This window comes from Vidua chalybeata, chromosome 13 (assembly GCF_026979565.1).
Source record: "Vidua chalybeata isolate OUT-0048 chromosome 13, bVidCha1 merged haplotype, whole genome shotgun sequence".
In the NCBI taxonomy this organism is placed as follows: domain Eukaryota; kingdom Metazoa; phylum Chordata; class Aves; order Passeriformes; family Viduidae; genus Vidua; species Vidua chalybeata.
The window spans coordinates 20483021-20498827 of NC_071542.1; the positions used below are offsets into that span (position 1 = coordinate 20483021).

The 15807-nt window shown below is 50.3% G+C and overlaps 1 protein-coding gene across 3 annotated transcripts; it reads right to left on the reverse strand.

Annotated features, from left to right (window-relative positions):
- Positions 1–507: 507 nt before the first annotated feature.
- Positions 508–15610, reverse strand: BLM (BLM RecQ like helicase). Of its 3 annotated transcripts, none has more exons than XM_053954280.1 (21): positions 15498–15610; positions 14818–15422; positions 13577–13757; positions 13112–13227; positions 12645–12777; positions 11026–11744; positions 10164–10340; positions 9724–9842; positions 8961–9074; positions 8068–8166; positions 7831–7979; positions 7427–7533; positions 6518–6678; positions 5851–6046; positions 4932–5122; positions 3910–4057; positions 3376–3575; positions 2440–2632; positions 2187–2309; positions 1663–1870; positions 508–833 (listed from the first exon to the last, which is right to left on the reverse strand). In XM_053954280.1, exons 1-21 carry the CDS (start codon positions 15593–15595, stop codon positions 650–652), a joined length of 4221 nt encoding a protein of 1406 aa, XP_053810255.1. In that variant the 5' UTR covers positions 15596–15610; the 3' UTR covers positions 508–649. The 3 variants fall into 3 exon arrangements, with proteins under 3 accessions (XP_053810255.1, XP_053810253.1, XP_053810254.1); XM_053954278.1 differs by having other exon boundaries at positions 13112–13224; positions 15498–15595; XM_053954279.1 differs by having other exon boundaries at positions 1663–1867; positions 15498–15595.
- Between the last annotated feature and the right edge of the window lie 197 nt (positions 15611–15807).

Here is a 15807-nt window from a genome sequence, read left to right on the forward strand (position 1 = left end):
GGATGAAATGCTGGGCTCCGGGCGCGCAGGGGAAGGGCTCGTCCTGCCCTGCCCTGCCCTGCCCTGCCCTGCCCGGTGCACAGCCGCCCTCACACCGGCACCGCCCGCCTGGGCCGAGGGCAGCTCCCGCGGCCTGTGCCACGGCACTGACAACATCTCGGTTTAACAAGGAAACAAGATTAAGGGGGAAAAAAAGCACACCCTGGGCAGGGTTAGACACTCCCAGTCCCAGGATGTGGGGAATCAAATAGGAACGTTAAAAACATTCATTCTCCTTCCCAACCTGCTCTTTCCAGAGAAGCAGCCCAGCTCTGGAGCACTGAGGCAGGACAGAGGCAAGCGGGGGCAGAGGCAGCCGCAGCTTTGGGGACATGCAGCCCCCAGCAGCTGTGGTCACGATCATGTCCCTGAGGGGGCTGTAAAGCAGGATCACAGGGAAGAGCGTCACCAACAGGGGAGAGTTCCTAGAACCACTCACAAGCAGAAAGGCACAAGTAAACGGACAAGTTAAAAAATACTTATTTAATGTGAGCTTTTGTACTCGACAAATACACAAGTCCCAGAAAGTTCAGCAGCAGCAAATGAAACAAAAATTTAATAAACAGCGATTCCATCTTCGGGAAATTCATCCAGAAATTGCATTTCCCAGCTAAAGTATGGAATACGAAGGCTGAAGGAAGCTCCTGGCTTTGGGTTTGGGCAGTGCCATCATGGCCAGCTTCCCAGCAGCTCCCTGTGTGCCACCAACGCTGTAGGACACGGAGCTGGCACCAGAGGAAGCTGGAGCCTTCGAACTCGGCAGCTTCTTGGTCCTTCTGTACCTGCTGTAGCCACTGCAAAAATCAGAGAAGGTGTGTGTGAGACACCTGTGGCACCTGCCCTGGCCCCTGCACCAGCCTGTGCTCACACAGGCACCACCACTGCATTTTCTAGGGGACTACACACTCATTTTGTAAAATTTACTTCTTTTTTTTTTAACACACATGGCTGCAAAACGACCTCTGAAATGCAAACAGTACAGCTGTTGCTCTGGGATGTACCCAAGGGTGAGCAGCAGCAGCAAGTGACACTTCAGAGGTAGCAGCTGCTAATGACAGATATTCCAGTAGATGGCAAAGTGCCAAGGGTGGGACAAAACCTGCTGGGCTGGGAAAACCATGTGATACAAAAACCAGGGAGCAGAATGACGAAAATTGGGGCAGGGAAGGGGAAATCCTTGGGAAGTAGCAGATCTGCCCAACAAGCTCAAGACCAACCAACAGCAGGTGCAGGTGTTGCTTTGCATGATACAATCAGAAGGAGAATCTGAATTAACAAGGGGCTGAAGTTCATTCCATCAAATGTTCAAAGTTTTAAGACCTCTTTATCATTTCAAGCAAGGAACCTGGTGAGCTGGCTAATGCTAGCTATGGCAGAGCACTGAATGTGGTGTTCCCTGCACAGCCTGCAGCAGTCAAGTGTGAGGACAACTGTTAAATATCCTTCCTCACCAGCTTTAAAAAGCAAGCATGCAGAAAAGCACAGCAGAGCAGTTCTGACCAGGCACCCGGATAATTTTAACGTCATTATTTAAGCCCACACCCAAGAAACTGCAGCGGGCTAACTGCAGTTCTGGGATCATCCCTGTGCAAAGAGAAGTGACGAGTGAGCCCAGGCACGTACCCTCTGGGGTGGAACTGCTGGCTGCCACCACCACCAGTCTTTTTCCTCTTGGAGTCCCTGGAGGTCGGCGGCCTCTTCCTTTTCCTCCTCTGGCTTGAGTTATTGCCAAAATAGCTGGAGGTTGTGCCTGCATCCTCTGCTTCCCCATCGCTCCCCAGCGAGCCCGTGCTGCCCGTGGCTGTGTCCCCACCTGGGCAGGCAGCATCTTCTGGCAGAGAGGGAAAACTAACTCGGTCAGGTATGACCAGAACACACTGGTGGTGTCACAGCATCTGTCCTGGCTGTTCCTCACCTCCTCTGCACTGCCCCACCCCCAGTTTTTCGGATAAACTCTGAATTTATCTCTAGTGGGAAGGCAGAAAGACTTTGGTGTGTTCTGAAAGTGACTGCTCCCTTTTGAAATCAATGAACTGTAAAAATTAAGTTATTTGTGATTAAGTCATGGTAACTTTCAAATCAACCATCTGCTAGAGGAGGAGAGGAAGGCACTGAACAGGAAGTACACGTTGAGGTACAAAGCACACCTGGGATGGAGCATTCTGAGTACTTATCCATCACTTTAATTATTTCTGCACCATATTTCTCCAGTTTGTCTTCTGTGACACCATCGATCTGCAGCAGCACCTCCACGTCTGAGGACAAGGTTTCTGCAGCACAACAAAGTACCCCTCAGACATGTCAAACAAATAACTTTTTACAAAGATACCCTGAAGGAAATTCCTTTCCACACCCCTCTACGTATAAACCCCAAAGGACTTCTGAGAAACCTGACCTTACCTGCTATTTTCTTTAGGGTGGAAGTACTGAAAATATTGAAGTAGTGCACATCAAAGACTTTGCCCAGGGTTTTGCAGGTGTCTGTAAGTTCACTGAGGCACTGTTTAACCACCTCTTCCCGCTGGGACATCTTTGCCATGGAAGCCCTTTGCCTTCTGATGGCACTGGCACTCTCTGTCTCGTGGAACTCCACCTGTTAAAACGAGCCATCCGTAACTGCTGCCAGGGAGCTCCTGCACACCCTGACTGGTAACACAGGAACACAGCGCAGGAAACAGGGAGTATCCTCTGAAGGACCAAAAAAAGCTCTTCACCCAGCACACATTTTTAAAGTAAGTTTTTACAGGATACTCAATCACACCCCAATTTCTTCTACAAAGGGCAGGCAGAGTTTAGAGAGAAGGGAAACCTCCCAAGAGCCCAATTCCCAGCTGGCTTCAACCAGAGGCCACTGGGGTAATGCTGAGGGCTCTGTCCTGCTCCAAACACAGCACTAAGGCAGAGGAGGTGTTGCCTCAAGAAACCTGGGACTGTTCCATGACCTTCACGAAGTGCCTATTCCATCAGATCCCACCAATGACTAGGAAAATATAGACTAGAAAATGAAGAAGGGACTGCTGGTTCTTCTTCCTTCTCTTCTTAGCCATCTTTCTGTGGGGGTCAGAACTTTATTTCCCTGTCCAGCAGGAATCAGATGGGTGGGGAAGAAGACAAAGATTTAGACCTCTCCAAGCCTCTCAAACTCACTTTTTGCCCCACAACATTCTTACTGGAATACTGGGCTAGGAATCACACGTGTTGGATTCTGTTCCTCGCATCTACCAGATGTTAGTTCAGCTGGAGGCAAACTGTGTTTAAGCTACCCGAGGGGATATGCTAAAGAAAAACTGCAGCACCTTCCTTAAAACGCCTTCAAGAAACTAAATAGTTGCACACCTGGAGTGACCCATCCAGCACAGCCTGAGCTCTCTCTCCCAGAACGACATATGCCACTGCCTGGTCATTAGCTGTGATGTACAAATCCTCATCCAGGATCTTGTCCAGGACCAGTTTTCTAAACAGCCTTTCGGCATTGTGCCTCGAATAGGCAGCCCCCTTCCCAAATATTCCAGACTGAATCTTGGCACTCGTTGAACCTGTGCAGCAGAAAGCATAGGATGAGCCCGTGCTCACAAAGCCCATGTACATGCATTTACAGACCTGTGGGAGATTCCCAAGGCAGTCTATTCACAGTCAAAAAAAGCCTTTAAACACTGGAAAACCAGTATTATCACTACAGCAACCTGAAATGGATTAAATCTTCAGTTTCATTTATTTTGGATCACTTACCACCAAGAGATTCTTGGGAAAATTAACTTTGCAAAATAAACGTTTTTTTTAAACACCTGCTGGCATTGCACAACCCTCTTGATTCCTGGTCGGGGATTTGTGCACCAGGTTATTCAGGAGTTTCTGGGAGAACAGACTCACCTAGGAAAATGTCCACCATCATGTTCAGGGTGTACCTGCCAGAGCCTGGATTCCTCCTGCCGTTCATCCGCCCCGCCTGCCTGCAGTGCTCGCGCACAAACCGCACGATGCCCTTCACATCCTCGGTCACGTTCCGCGATTTATAATCCTGTTAAGTCAGACCTGATTAGGACGTGCCATTACGTGCTTCTGCCCTAATCCAAGTTGTTACTGGCAACCTCAGTTTTCATGATTGAGCTTTTCTCAGCTGTGAATTGAGTTTGCTCCAAATAAAGAAACCGTGATTTCCTAGTTAGAAACCTACAGCGAGGCAGTCACAGGATTCTGGATGTGGCAACACAAAACCAGTCCAGCTGACTGTATATAATGTCCCTGGGGTTATTTGTGTAGAGTGAGGTGCAAGATTGCTGGGTAAATACTGGGAATCGAGGTAAATCATTTGGAAAGCAATCCTGTAATTATCCTGCCATGCTCTAGAACATTAGAATGAGACTAAATATGCATTATCCTCGTCAAATTTGGTTCCAAGCACAGTTGTATAAGGGAATGCTTCAAACACAGAGCAGAGAAACAATATCCACAGGTACAAAACTGATCAGGATCCCTTTCCTGTCGGCCTCCACAGCTGCCTTCCCTTCTGCTCCTGCTACTAAGTTTGCATAACCCCAAATGTTTGGACCACCTTCAGCAGTGCACACCTAATGTGGCCCTCATGCTGCTCTGGCAGTACAGAGCTGCCCTGAAAACACCGGGACAGCAGCTGAAGGGATTTCCCCACAGTCACTGCAGTGGATCTGATCTGAGCTCCTGCCTCCTACCAGGAACATCCTTATGCCTCTGCCAGGAACAGGAGCATCACAAGTCCATGGTTGAACCCTGAAAATACCAGGAAGCATCACAAAAACACAGGACTTTTATTAATTTTCTCCATTTGCCTTCCCAAAGGTCGTGTAACCACTTCTTGATGCAGCTAAATGCAAACTCAGTTTAACACCACTACAAATAAAACCTGTGGGGTTTACCTTCTTTCTGCTGCAGTTGTCACAAATCACTTCTGGGTGATCCTTGCAGAAGGTGGGGTTGAAGTTGGTCTCCCCGAAGTAGGCGAGCAGCTGGACGCGGCGGCACTCGACCACGTTCTCGCAGTAGTGCACCATGCTGTACAGGTTGTTGAAGTGGGTCTGCCTCGTGTGGCTGTTCCCATCCCTCTCCACTGAAACACAGCAGATTCAGTGGTGTTTGTTAAAGCTGCACCTCTGTGTTTCCATGGACCATTGAAAAAAACTGGCTTTGCTTAAAAAACCCACAATACTGGCTTGGCTTAAAACGCAATATTGGCTTTGCTCAAGAAAAGATGAGTGGGTTAGTACAGAACACATGTAGGACAGATTTTATCTCTGAAGTTTTAGAGAACTGGAGCAGGGAAATAAGCCTAGAGTGACAAAAGTCAAGAGAAGCGCGACAGCATGAGAGGAAGTGGCCTCAAGTTGTGTCAGGAGAGGTTTAGATTAGATATCAAGAACAGTTTCTTCATAGAAAGGGTAGCAAAGCCCTGGCCCAGGATGCCCTGAATGAAGTTACTATGCTTGGAAGTGCTCAAAAAATATGTGGATGTGGCATTTGAGGACAAGTTTTAGTGGTGAACAGCGGGGTGGAGTTGGTCTGACAGTTGGATTTGAAGATCTTAAAGGTTTTTCCAACCTTAACAATTGCATGATTCTGTGAGCCAAAGTGGTTTTGACTAAAATTAAGTACAAGTGACAAAAGTCCTGCTCCTGACACCTGAATGAAAACCATCCAGGTAAGGATACCCAGTTTTCCCCTCCCTGCAATACTGAACTGTCCATGACACTTGTAAAAGAGAAGTAACACAGGCTAAATGAGACCAGTGACAATGTGACTGCTGTAATGTCATCTCCAAGCTCCCAGAGGAGAACTCACTCAGGATGAGCCTTCTCAGCCTGGTCACGTCACTGTAGCTGTAGAAGAGCAGGCAGTGGGACATCTCTCCATCCCTGCCAGCTCTGCCAGACTCCTGGTAGTACCCTTCGATGGATTTGGGAAGGGACGCGTGGATAACGTAGCGCACGTCGGGCTTGTCAATGCCCATTCCAAAGGCAATTGTTGCACATATCACCTGGGAAGGAGATTATAAAGTCCTAATCACACATTATGGAAACCACTCCTGGCAACACTGCAGACGAGTGACCTGGATTAGGAAACCTGGAGGACCCAGAACTTCAGCTGTAACGTGCAGAACAAGTACAAACCAGCAACAACCTCCCCTCCTCTCCGAGGAGCCACTCCAGACACAGGAAAAGCCCAAATTCCAGCCTCTGCACAGCAGTGTGCCAGGAGCTGTTTCTGAAGCCCTGCAGCACTGCTCAGGTCCTCCGTGCTGGAGTAGCATGCCTCGGTACAGTGCTACAATCTGTCACTCACAAAATTCCCACTGAAAGGTGGCTGCTGTGCCCCAGCAGGTCTGTTGGGATCAGTTATTCAACACTGCACGTGGTGATAACACTGCACAACTTCCCTGTTATTTCCCAGGCCAAGAGGGATAAAAGTGCCCAGATTTTCTTCCCTTTTCCTCCCGGTTTTTCTTCACCTGGCATCCCTCCTGATTAACCCACTTCTGCTGCACAAGATCCCTGTTGGAATCGGTGAGGCCGGCGTGGTAGGCCAGGGCAGCCAGCCCCTCCTTCTGCAGGATGGCTGCTGTGGTGTCACACTCGTGCCGGGAAAGGCAGTAGATTATCCCAGAGTCATCTGCAAAGAGATGGGAAAAGAAATCTGAACTACAATACTGTTTTATTTCCTTTCCCTGCTCAACCTGCCAAGCAGACACCGACCTCTCCCCGCTGGAATAAAGATAAGAGTAAAGATATAACTGCTCCACTACAGAACTTATTTTATTAGTATCAGATAGTCTTGACAGTTTTTCCTACAGTCCTTTTGGGCTTTTGGTGAGGTGCAATGAAATGTTTTCCTCATCAGTATTGTGCAATCTCAGGATTTAGAATACATGAACAAAACCTATATAATTCAAGAGTTAGAGCAGTCCAGCAAATGCTCTCTGAGGGTACAGCCTGGGAGAAGCTCTGAGGGAGCTTGGTGTAATCCAGTTCCAGCAGCAGGAGCTGCAGGACTCCAAAGTGAACTTAGAAAGATGGGAATCTCTGAAGATAGCTTCAAGGGGAAATACAGATAAGCAGACCAACACAATTAAACAATTAAGATATTGGGTGATCTTTATGCTCTGAAGACACGATCCTAAAAGCTCTGCAGGCTCCAGAAGGGTTATTCAAGAGCATCACCATAATTTACTTTTTCATCTTAACTTAAATTCTTAATTTTAGAGCGCACATAAATCTGATTCCAATTTTCAGTAACATCACTTCACCTTCATCTTGCTTTTCCGGTAAATATATCACTATTACAGCATTATAAAAGCTTTTACTGCTTTGAGAAGTGGCTCGTGAAAAGGCCTGTGGGCAACATGCTGCTGAGTACTCACGGGGGTGATATTTTTTAATCCATTCCAAGCAATCCATCGCCACCTTCTTTGGCTTCTTGGGCAACACATCATATTTCAAGTTATGCCTGTTGAAGCTCATTGTAAACCTGAAATGTGACAGTTCATGGTGCTCGTCAGCTTTATGGGTACAGTTATGTTGTGTTAAACAGCTTCCCTCATCGTGCAAGGAAGGGCTTGGCAAGCTTTTTTGTTTCTTATGTTAATATTTTTATCTACCTCCTATTAAATTCCGTGCACGCATTTAATTTAATTTCGTTTCATCAGATACAGCTACGCAAGGATTTCAGATGGGCCTGTGAGGCTTTTTTTACTTCACTAAGTTTTCCACTCAAAACTTCTGTGGCACTAACCAAACGGTTTCAGAAACCTGCTGAGCAACTCACACTTGTGGCTTGAGCATCTCGAGCTGGTTCAGGATGTCCTTCTGCACGCGGGGGTTGGCAGTGGCAGTGAGGGCCATCATGGGCACGGAGCCGAACTTCCTGCGGAGCATGTTCAGGCGCTTGTAGTCTTGTCGGAAGTCATGGCCCCACTGGTTGGAAAACACAATTTAAGTGCAGCTGAGTAAAATGATGCAACTCAAGTCTGCTGGCATTCCTGAAAACAAGGGGAGGCTTTACCTGGCTGACGCAGTGCGCCTCGTCAATGACAAAACGTGCCAGGAGCTTCCTGTCGTAGAGGTTCTCCAGGGCGGACATCAGGCGGCTGCTGGCACACACCTGGGACACACCACCAGTGGCAAAGGAAAGCCTGTTTTACCTGGGCTAAAAGTGTCAGCTGGCCTGGCTGAGAGTACAGAAACAAGTGTCCTACGCTGCAGAACCACCCTGCACTGCGCAGCTGAGTCCTCAAGGCACAGAGGTGATCCAGTCAGCTGCGATCTAACCAAGCTGCTGCTGTGGGATTCCCACCAGCTGCTGGGATCACCTATCCCAAGGCCCCTCATTCTGAGGAAATTTCAGTAAACTGCTGGGATCACCTATCCCAAGGCCCCTCATTCTGAGGAAATTTCAGTAAATTTAAATTACGTATGTCAGGAAACACAGAAAAATAACGCTGAAGAGAGAAACAACCAGCACACTAACCTGCCCCCTCTTACAAAGCTCTCGTGCAATAACGTATTTTTAAGGCAGCATATAATGCAGCCCAAGGCAAGCTCTGACAATCTCCTATCACCCTGACAATGCTGCATTTTTCCTGTATTACCCTATTCAGAGCAGTGTGGATTTAGTAGCTACTGGACAGTGATTAACACTAATGTTTATCAAGATAGATTCAAACAGCTGGGCATGGGAGCTTGTTTTAGGAATTTGCATTTTACAGATATATTCAGTTCTTATTCTTGGCTAATTACTGATTGAAATTAGTTACATCTGTATAGATTCTTAATGAGTTATCTAAAACTCAACATTTTTTTCCCCAGAAGCCTACTCTGAGTGCAGTTTTTTAGCACCTCACAGGAATCCCCTCCTCGTAGCCCCTATGGTTTTACAACTGAAGATGAAGTACAGACCTTCTCAGGGGTGACATACAGCAGCTTTATGACAGGGTCTTTCTTTGACAGCTGCATGTAGATTTTTGAGGCATCAGCATCTGTTCTGTCACCAGTCAGGTATGTTGCAGAAATCTATATTAAAAAATTATAAATACATATATTGAGTTTTATTACATGCAAAACAGAAGAACCTCCAAATGTAGCTCCATCTCTCCTTACAAACCAGTTCCTAAGCAGTCAGCCTTGGGAACACAGGTTTGGAACACACATCTGAGCACCCTGGGCTAGGGGAAGGTGCCCCTGCCTGTGGTGAGGGGTGAAACAAGGGGAACTCTAAGATCTCTTCCAACCCAAACCATTCTGGCATCCTGTGATCTCCTGCACCTGCATTTCTGCTCTGTGTATCATGTTTCCAAAGATGTTTAGCACCTCCAGAACCCCCCTAACTCAGGAACTCCTGGGGCTCATTCCCACTGCAGAGTCAGGCTGCTCCTGTGCAGGTGAGTGATCACAATTCTCAGGACCTCAGAACCAGAACCTGCTCTGAAAAACACAGCTCCAACACCCAACACCAGGAGCAGCAATAAATCCAGTGGTCACACCGCCAAGATATTCAAGTTCACCCAATTTAGCTCTTCCCAGGCAACTTCCTGTGCCATTCACAGCGTCCATCTAACCTATTTATGCAGTTTATATTCGGGAGACACAAGATTTGCTGTAAAATTTCAGATTTCTAATCCAGTTACCTGCAGCTTCACTCAATAAAGCTGCTGGAACTTACATCTAAAGTCTTCAGCTTCTGAACCTGGTCGATGATCAGCGACCTCAGCGGAGAAATAACGATGGTGACCCCGGCAGAGACACAGGCTGGTAACTGGTAGCACAGGCTCTTCCCACCTCCTGTGAGGGTGAGACACAACACAGCAAGTGCTGGGTAGCAAGAGAAAAGGGATGGAGACCCCCTCCTTATTTCCCATTTTACAGCACTTTTGGAAACAGTACGTTTCTACCAATTCCTGCCACTAAATGACACCTGTAGGATAAGAAAGAGTTACTGTGTGAATTTTTAAGGAAGGCAGAAATTCAATCCCCTCACTCAAAATACCCGGGTGCAACTCCTGAATTCCTGCAGTCACAGAATACCAGCAGCTCAAAGGCACAGGGGAAGAGAAAAGCTTGTCCCAAAGCTTGCAAAAGGAGCTGCAGGTGTGTACCCTGTACCTGTGGGCATGAGAATGAAACAATCCTCCCCCAGCAGAGCAGCATTGATGGCCTCCAGCTGGTTTGTCCGGAAACAGTGCAGTCCAAACTTCTTGTGGAATATATTCATCATTTCTGCAGAATGGGGAAATTTCATACCCCTGAAACGCTCCAGCGCAGGGTTATGAACCACTGGATCTGGAAGACAAAAATATGCAATTAGAATAAGTTATGACATCGAGTTACAGAAGGAATTGTTCCCTGGGAGGGTGTGAGGCCCTGGCACAGAGCAGCTGTGGCTGCCCCTGGATCCCTGGTAGTGCCCCAGGGCCAGGTTGGGCAGGGCTTGGATCACCCTTGGACAGTGGGAGGTGTCCCTGCCATGGCAGGGGTGCACTGGATGGGATTTAAGGTCTCTTCCACCCTAAACCATTCTGTGACTCCGATTTTCACCTCCCTTTTTGCCAGCCTGTCCCTACATTAACCTGAAATGACACTGACCAACCCTGGGCCCCAGGGGGACTGAGTTTGCTTCCACAAACCTATTTTGGAACATTTTGCAGTGAAAAACATTGTACAGCTTTGACTCAAAAGCTGCAGACTCATTATTTAACTAAAACACAGAAACACCCTCATTTCCAATGTTAGCAGCTTCATCTTCCAGCAGCCTGAAACCTGCACAGGGAGGGAATATTCAAGTCTGGCATTATTTAGAGGGGAAAAAACCCCAAGACGACTTTGCAAAAAATGAACCAAAAGAAACTTCCACAGAAACAAAAGACATGGATGAAATCTGTAGTGATTACTCGGTCTTAGACTCAAAAAGAAATAAGTAAGAATTTAAAAATGGAAAATCTCAATAATCCTCAGGAGTATAGCTCACCTGGATGGTTCTTTGTTGCCATCGGGAGGCCTGGCTTTGGAGCAGCAGGACTGGATCCCACAGCCGACCCTTTGGCTCTGGACATGATCTTGGAGAAGAGGGATTTGGCAGGTGGCCCCCTCGGGACAGGCGGGCACAGCGGCGCGGCCGGTGCCGCGGCGGCCGGAGCGGGCAGCGAGCTCTCCCAGTCCTCATCCAAGTCATCGATGTCAAAGGCATCCAGCTCCAAGTCGGGATCGTTTGCACCCAAGCTGCTCCCTGCAGGACTGGCAGTGGGAGCTGTGCTCCGGCCCCTCAGGGCTGTGCTGCTCAGGGGCTGGATCCCATTCCTCGCTCCTGGACTCCGGTCCCAGCTGCTGTCGCAGGACTGGAGGCTGAGCCTGAGGGAAGCTCCCTCCCTGCCACCTCCCTTGGGACAAGGCAGCTCTGCAGTGCCTGGGCAGGGCATCTCCTCAGCACTCTGCTCTGAAGCACAGGAGCTGTCCAAGGTTTGGTTTGTTTTGGCAGAAAAGTTGCTGGAATGAACGGAAAGCACCGATGGGAGGTTCGTGCATTTGGGGGAGTTTCTGTCAGAACTGAAGCTCCAGCTTGGGCCAGAACTTGGACCTGCACCAGGACACACACGAGGGCCCTGCTCCATGGGAGACTTCCAGCTTCTAGGAAAAGTGGTGTTCATGCCACTTTGGTTCAAACTGACAGAATTAGCCAGCAGTTTTCTCCTGGGAGAGATAAGGGAAAGAAGAACGAAAAAAATATATATTTAGTCACAAGCAATGATTTACCAAGTTCTACAACATTCATTAAACAGTTTTGTCTCACTGCTATTAAACATCTTAACATATGGTGGTTCCATCGTGTACTGAGTCACCATGTTTGAAAATGATTTCAAACAAATCTAGGGAAGAGAGACTACCACCATAAGAAACTAATGACAAAACTGTGACATCATCTCTACAGACACAATATAAAAGAACTACTAAAAGCAAGGAACAGATCCAGACAAGGTAGAATATAAAAAATAAATCATTAGAGGCAAAACCTGAAGTTAAAAGTATGCCTGAACCAAATAATGTTATTAGGTACTTTCTAAAGACTATGTCTGACTACAGCAATGAGAAATAAAATAAGTTGTTGTACTGAGAGCATTTACAGAAGCTCATGGTCCCAGTCCAGGAAGAATCTAACCAAAACCCCAAATGCCAATACTTTGTCCAGGCATTGTGCCATCAGATGACGCAGCAGACAGAGCAGCAGGGTGTGGCAGCAATAATTCCATTGGAAGATGACAAGTTCAGGGATAACAGGAGAAATCACCACCCCTGCAGTCAGCGAGAGGGGAGACAACACCAGCTGAACGGCCCTGGCAGCAGACCTGAGGAGACACCTGGCAGGTGCCATCACATCACCTGTGGGTGCAGAAGCACCTGGTGCCAGGCACCTCCTCAGGCTGCCTGTGGAACTGGATCCTCCCTCTGGCAGCACACAGGGACCCCTAACAAATTTTGCTCCTCGCTCAGTCAGTGCTCCCAGCTCCCTGAAGCCCCTCCTGCCTCGCTCTCCAGCGTGCTGGGGACACCTGCAGGCAGCTCCCTGCTCCACACGGAGCTGCTCCCGCCTACCTGAGCTCCCTGTGCTGCAGCAGGGCCCGGGCACAGCCCAGGGCCTGCAGCTCCTGCAGGGGGATGGCATCCACCAGCTCACAGATGGCCTCCATGACTCCGTACAGCCGCGGGGCCACAGGCACGGCCTCACCTGCCACAGGGAGGGAGCTCAGCACAGTCATTGTCATCAGAACAGGTGTCAAGAGGATACCACTCCCCCAGAGGACAGTGCACTGCAGTAAATCAGTCTAGACAATTCACTTCCAATATATTTTTAGTCCGTGTGCATAAAGAAACTGTGTCTGTGTGCAGGAACTCAATGAATCTACGTATTTTTGCCCTTGTCTTTTATCACCTGTCTATAATCCAACCATTTATGTCAACTCTCCATCTGTTAGGTAATGTTCTTGGATTACACGGGATAATAAATAGTTGCAAACTATCCCCAAAATCAGATAGATGAAATTCCAAACCATTTTGTGTACCTGAATCCCCTGCACTGGGATCACCTCCAGGACGTGCTGTGGGAACTTTCTCCTGCCTGGCCTCGGAGCTGCCAGCTGTGCACCTTCCGCCTGTGGGGGAGTCTCTGAAAACACTGCTAACACCAAAAAGAAAAAGCCTTGAAAACACAGATCTCTGTAAACTGAGGAATTTAAGATGTGTGGAAAAGGTAAATTCCTGAAGAGCTGAGCAGTCACTCATCCCGTGTACCAACGTGCGGAATTTTCTCCCATCCCACTACCAAAGTCACTCTGCTTTTTTCTGGAGTGAAAGCCACACAAAACTGGTATCTGATAAAACATTAATTGCAGCTGCCAGCCATCAACCTGCCGAGCAGCAGAGAGACACAAGCTCAGTGTGTGCCTCTTTGACAAGCAGGAGCTTCGGGGTGCTGTTGGTACTTTTCTACTCACACACCAGATGGTTCAGCAGCGAGCTCTGATTACCTGGCACTTTGTACAGTGGGGGAGAAGGCAGGCAGCTCCTCCTCAGGGGAGGGAGGGATGATGTCCAGGTCATCCTCCTCGAGCTCAGCACCTGCCCACGGCCAGGTGGCCTCGTCCAGTTTTGGGGAGCTGTTCCCAGCCCTCGGTGGCTCCTGGCCCTGACCCCCTTCAGCACCAGCAGCTGCAAGAGAAGGGCACTGATATTGCTGGGTAACACTGCACACTCAGCCTGCCACAAACCGGGGGGGAAGATTAGCAGCCAGATTTCAAAACACTCCTTTGATACAGCTGCTGACTTCTAAAGGATAGAACTGGCTGCTCCCTTTTCTCCCCCATTAAAACAGACAGACAAATCCCCACAAACCCTCGCTGAAGTGGAAAACTGATACAGCTACACCCACAGTCACCCGTCCCTGGCAGAAGTGAAGCACTGAAGAGGTCTATTTTTCTGCAGTAGTTTTCTATAAAAACCTGCTTCTATAAAAAGCTCCTATTATATTAAATCCTAGCCTTAAAAGAATGCAGAGTCATCAGCTGGCACAATCCCTGTACTGGAACTGGAAGGTAAATGAACATGTATTGTGTCTTAAAAGACAAATCCTACAAAGAGAGGTCAATATCATTAACTTCCAATTTCATAGAGAAAGGAAAAGAGCAGAAATACAGTTCACAAATCTTTTCACCACTCAGTGTAAGGGCAGCATCCCAGAACACTCTTTGATGTTATTCAGTTGCACAAACATGTTAATTTCCCAAATAAAACTCCAAAGTTTCAAAACACAGCGGGTAAGGAATCCAAAATAAAGAAGTTCTGTGGGACAGCGCTGCCAAGGCAACGACAGGAAGGAATTTTGCGATCATAACTGAGTGTTGGAGTTCTTTTGTGGTGTTTATGTTTGTGTTAAAAATGGAGAGCCATCACCTTTTCTGGTTCAATATTTCATTTAAGTGCAAGATGACTTTATGTCTCTCCTGTATGAATTTTCTAAGTGCTTTTCTCTCCTTAACACCCCTATAGAATTATTGACCGTTTCAGGAACGCCACGAGTCTCGTAACCGCAGGACACGAGCAGCTGCTACTCCTGCACGGGCAGAACGCTGCCCCGCTCCCAGGCTGCGGGTACCCGGAGCGGCATCAGGGCTGCTTTGCCAGTGCCGAGCAGAGGCTCCCCGTGATTGCTGCCCGGCCCTGGCTGCAGACACGGCTGCTCCCCCAGCTCCGTGCCTCTCACAGCCGTTACCTGGGCGAGCCGCGCCGCCGTCCGCATGCCGGGCCGGCTCGGCAGGAGCCTCCGCCCCGCCGCCGGGCTCCGCGGCCGAGCTCCCGCTGCGGGGAGCCGAGTCCTCCAGGCAGATCGCGGAGCGCTGCGAGCAGGGCCGCGGCTCGGCCTCGGCGCCGCCGGGCCCCGCGGCCCCGGGAGAGCCGCGCGGGGCCGGGCCGGGGCTCGGCCGCGGGGGCTCCCGGCGGCGGGCCGGCGGCCCCCGGGGGGACACCACGGGCGGCCGGGAGAACTTCCTCTCGATTCCCGACAGGTCGAAGTCGTCGATGTCATCCCACTCATCGCCGATGGTGATGACGGGGCCGGCCGCGGAGCCGGCCTTCCCGGCGGGAGCGGCGCCCGCCGGCCTCGCCCCGGGAGCCGCGGGGCTCTTGGCCGGCCCGGCGGGGCTCGGCGGGGCGCAGGCGGGCCGCGGGCCGGGGCTGCGGGGCGGAACGCAGCCCCGCGGCGGCGCTTTGGCGTCCGGCGGAGCCGAGGCGGGCAGCGCCAGCGAGGCGTTCACGTCCTTGTCCCTCAGCACCGCGGCGGCGCCGAGGCCCCGGGGCGCCTTCTTGAAGGTGAAGCCCCTGCAAGGAGACGAGCCCCCGTCACTCCCCGGCCGCGGAGGCCGCCCCGCCCCGCCGGCCGGGCGCGGTACTCACGGCGGGCGGTCCCGCGGCGGGCCCGGGGCGCGCAGGGCCCCGCGGGCCGAGTACCGCCGCAGCTGCTCCCGCAGGTTGTTCTGCGGCACGGCCGCCATCGCGGGGCCGCCCCGCCGCCAGGGGGCGCGCTGCGCGCCCGCCGCCTCCCGCCCGCGCTTCGCATTCGGCGCCAAAGCCGCCCCCGGCCTCCCATTGGCCGGAAGGGACGGGGCGGAAGTGACGCCCGCGGGCGCCGCGGCGGAAGCGGTGCCGGAAATGGCGGCGCCGCCCTCAGGCCGGGCCCGCCGCCGCCTCAGCGCCGCTCCGCGTC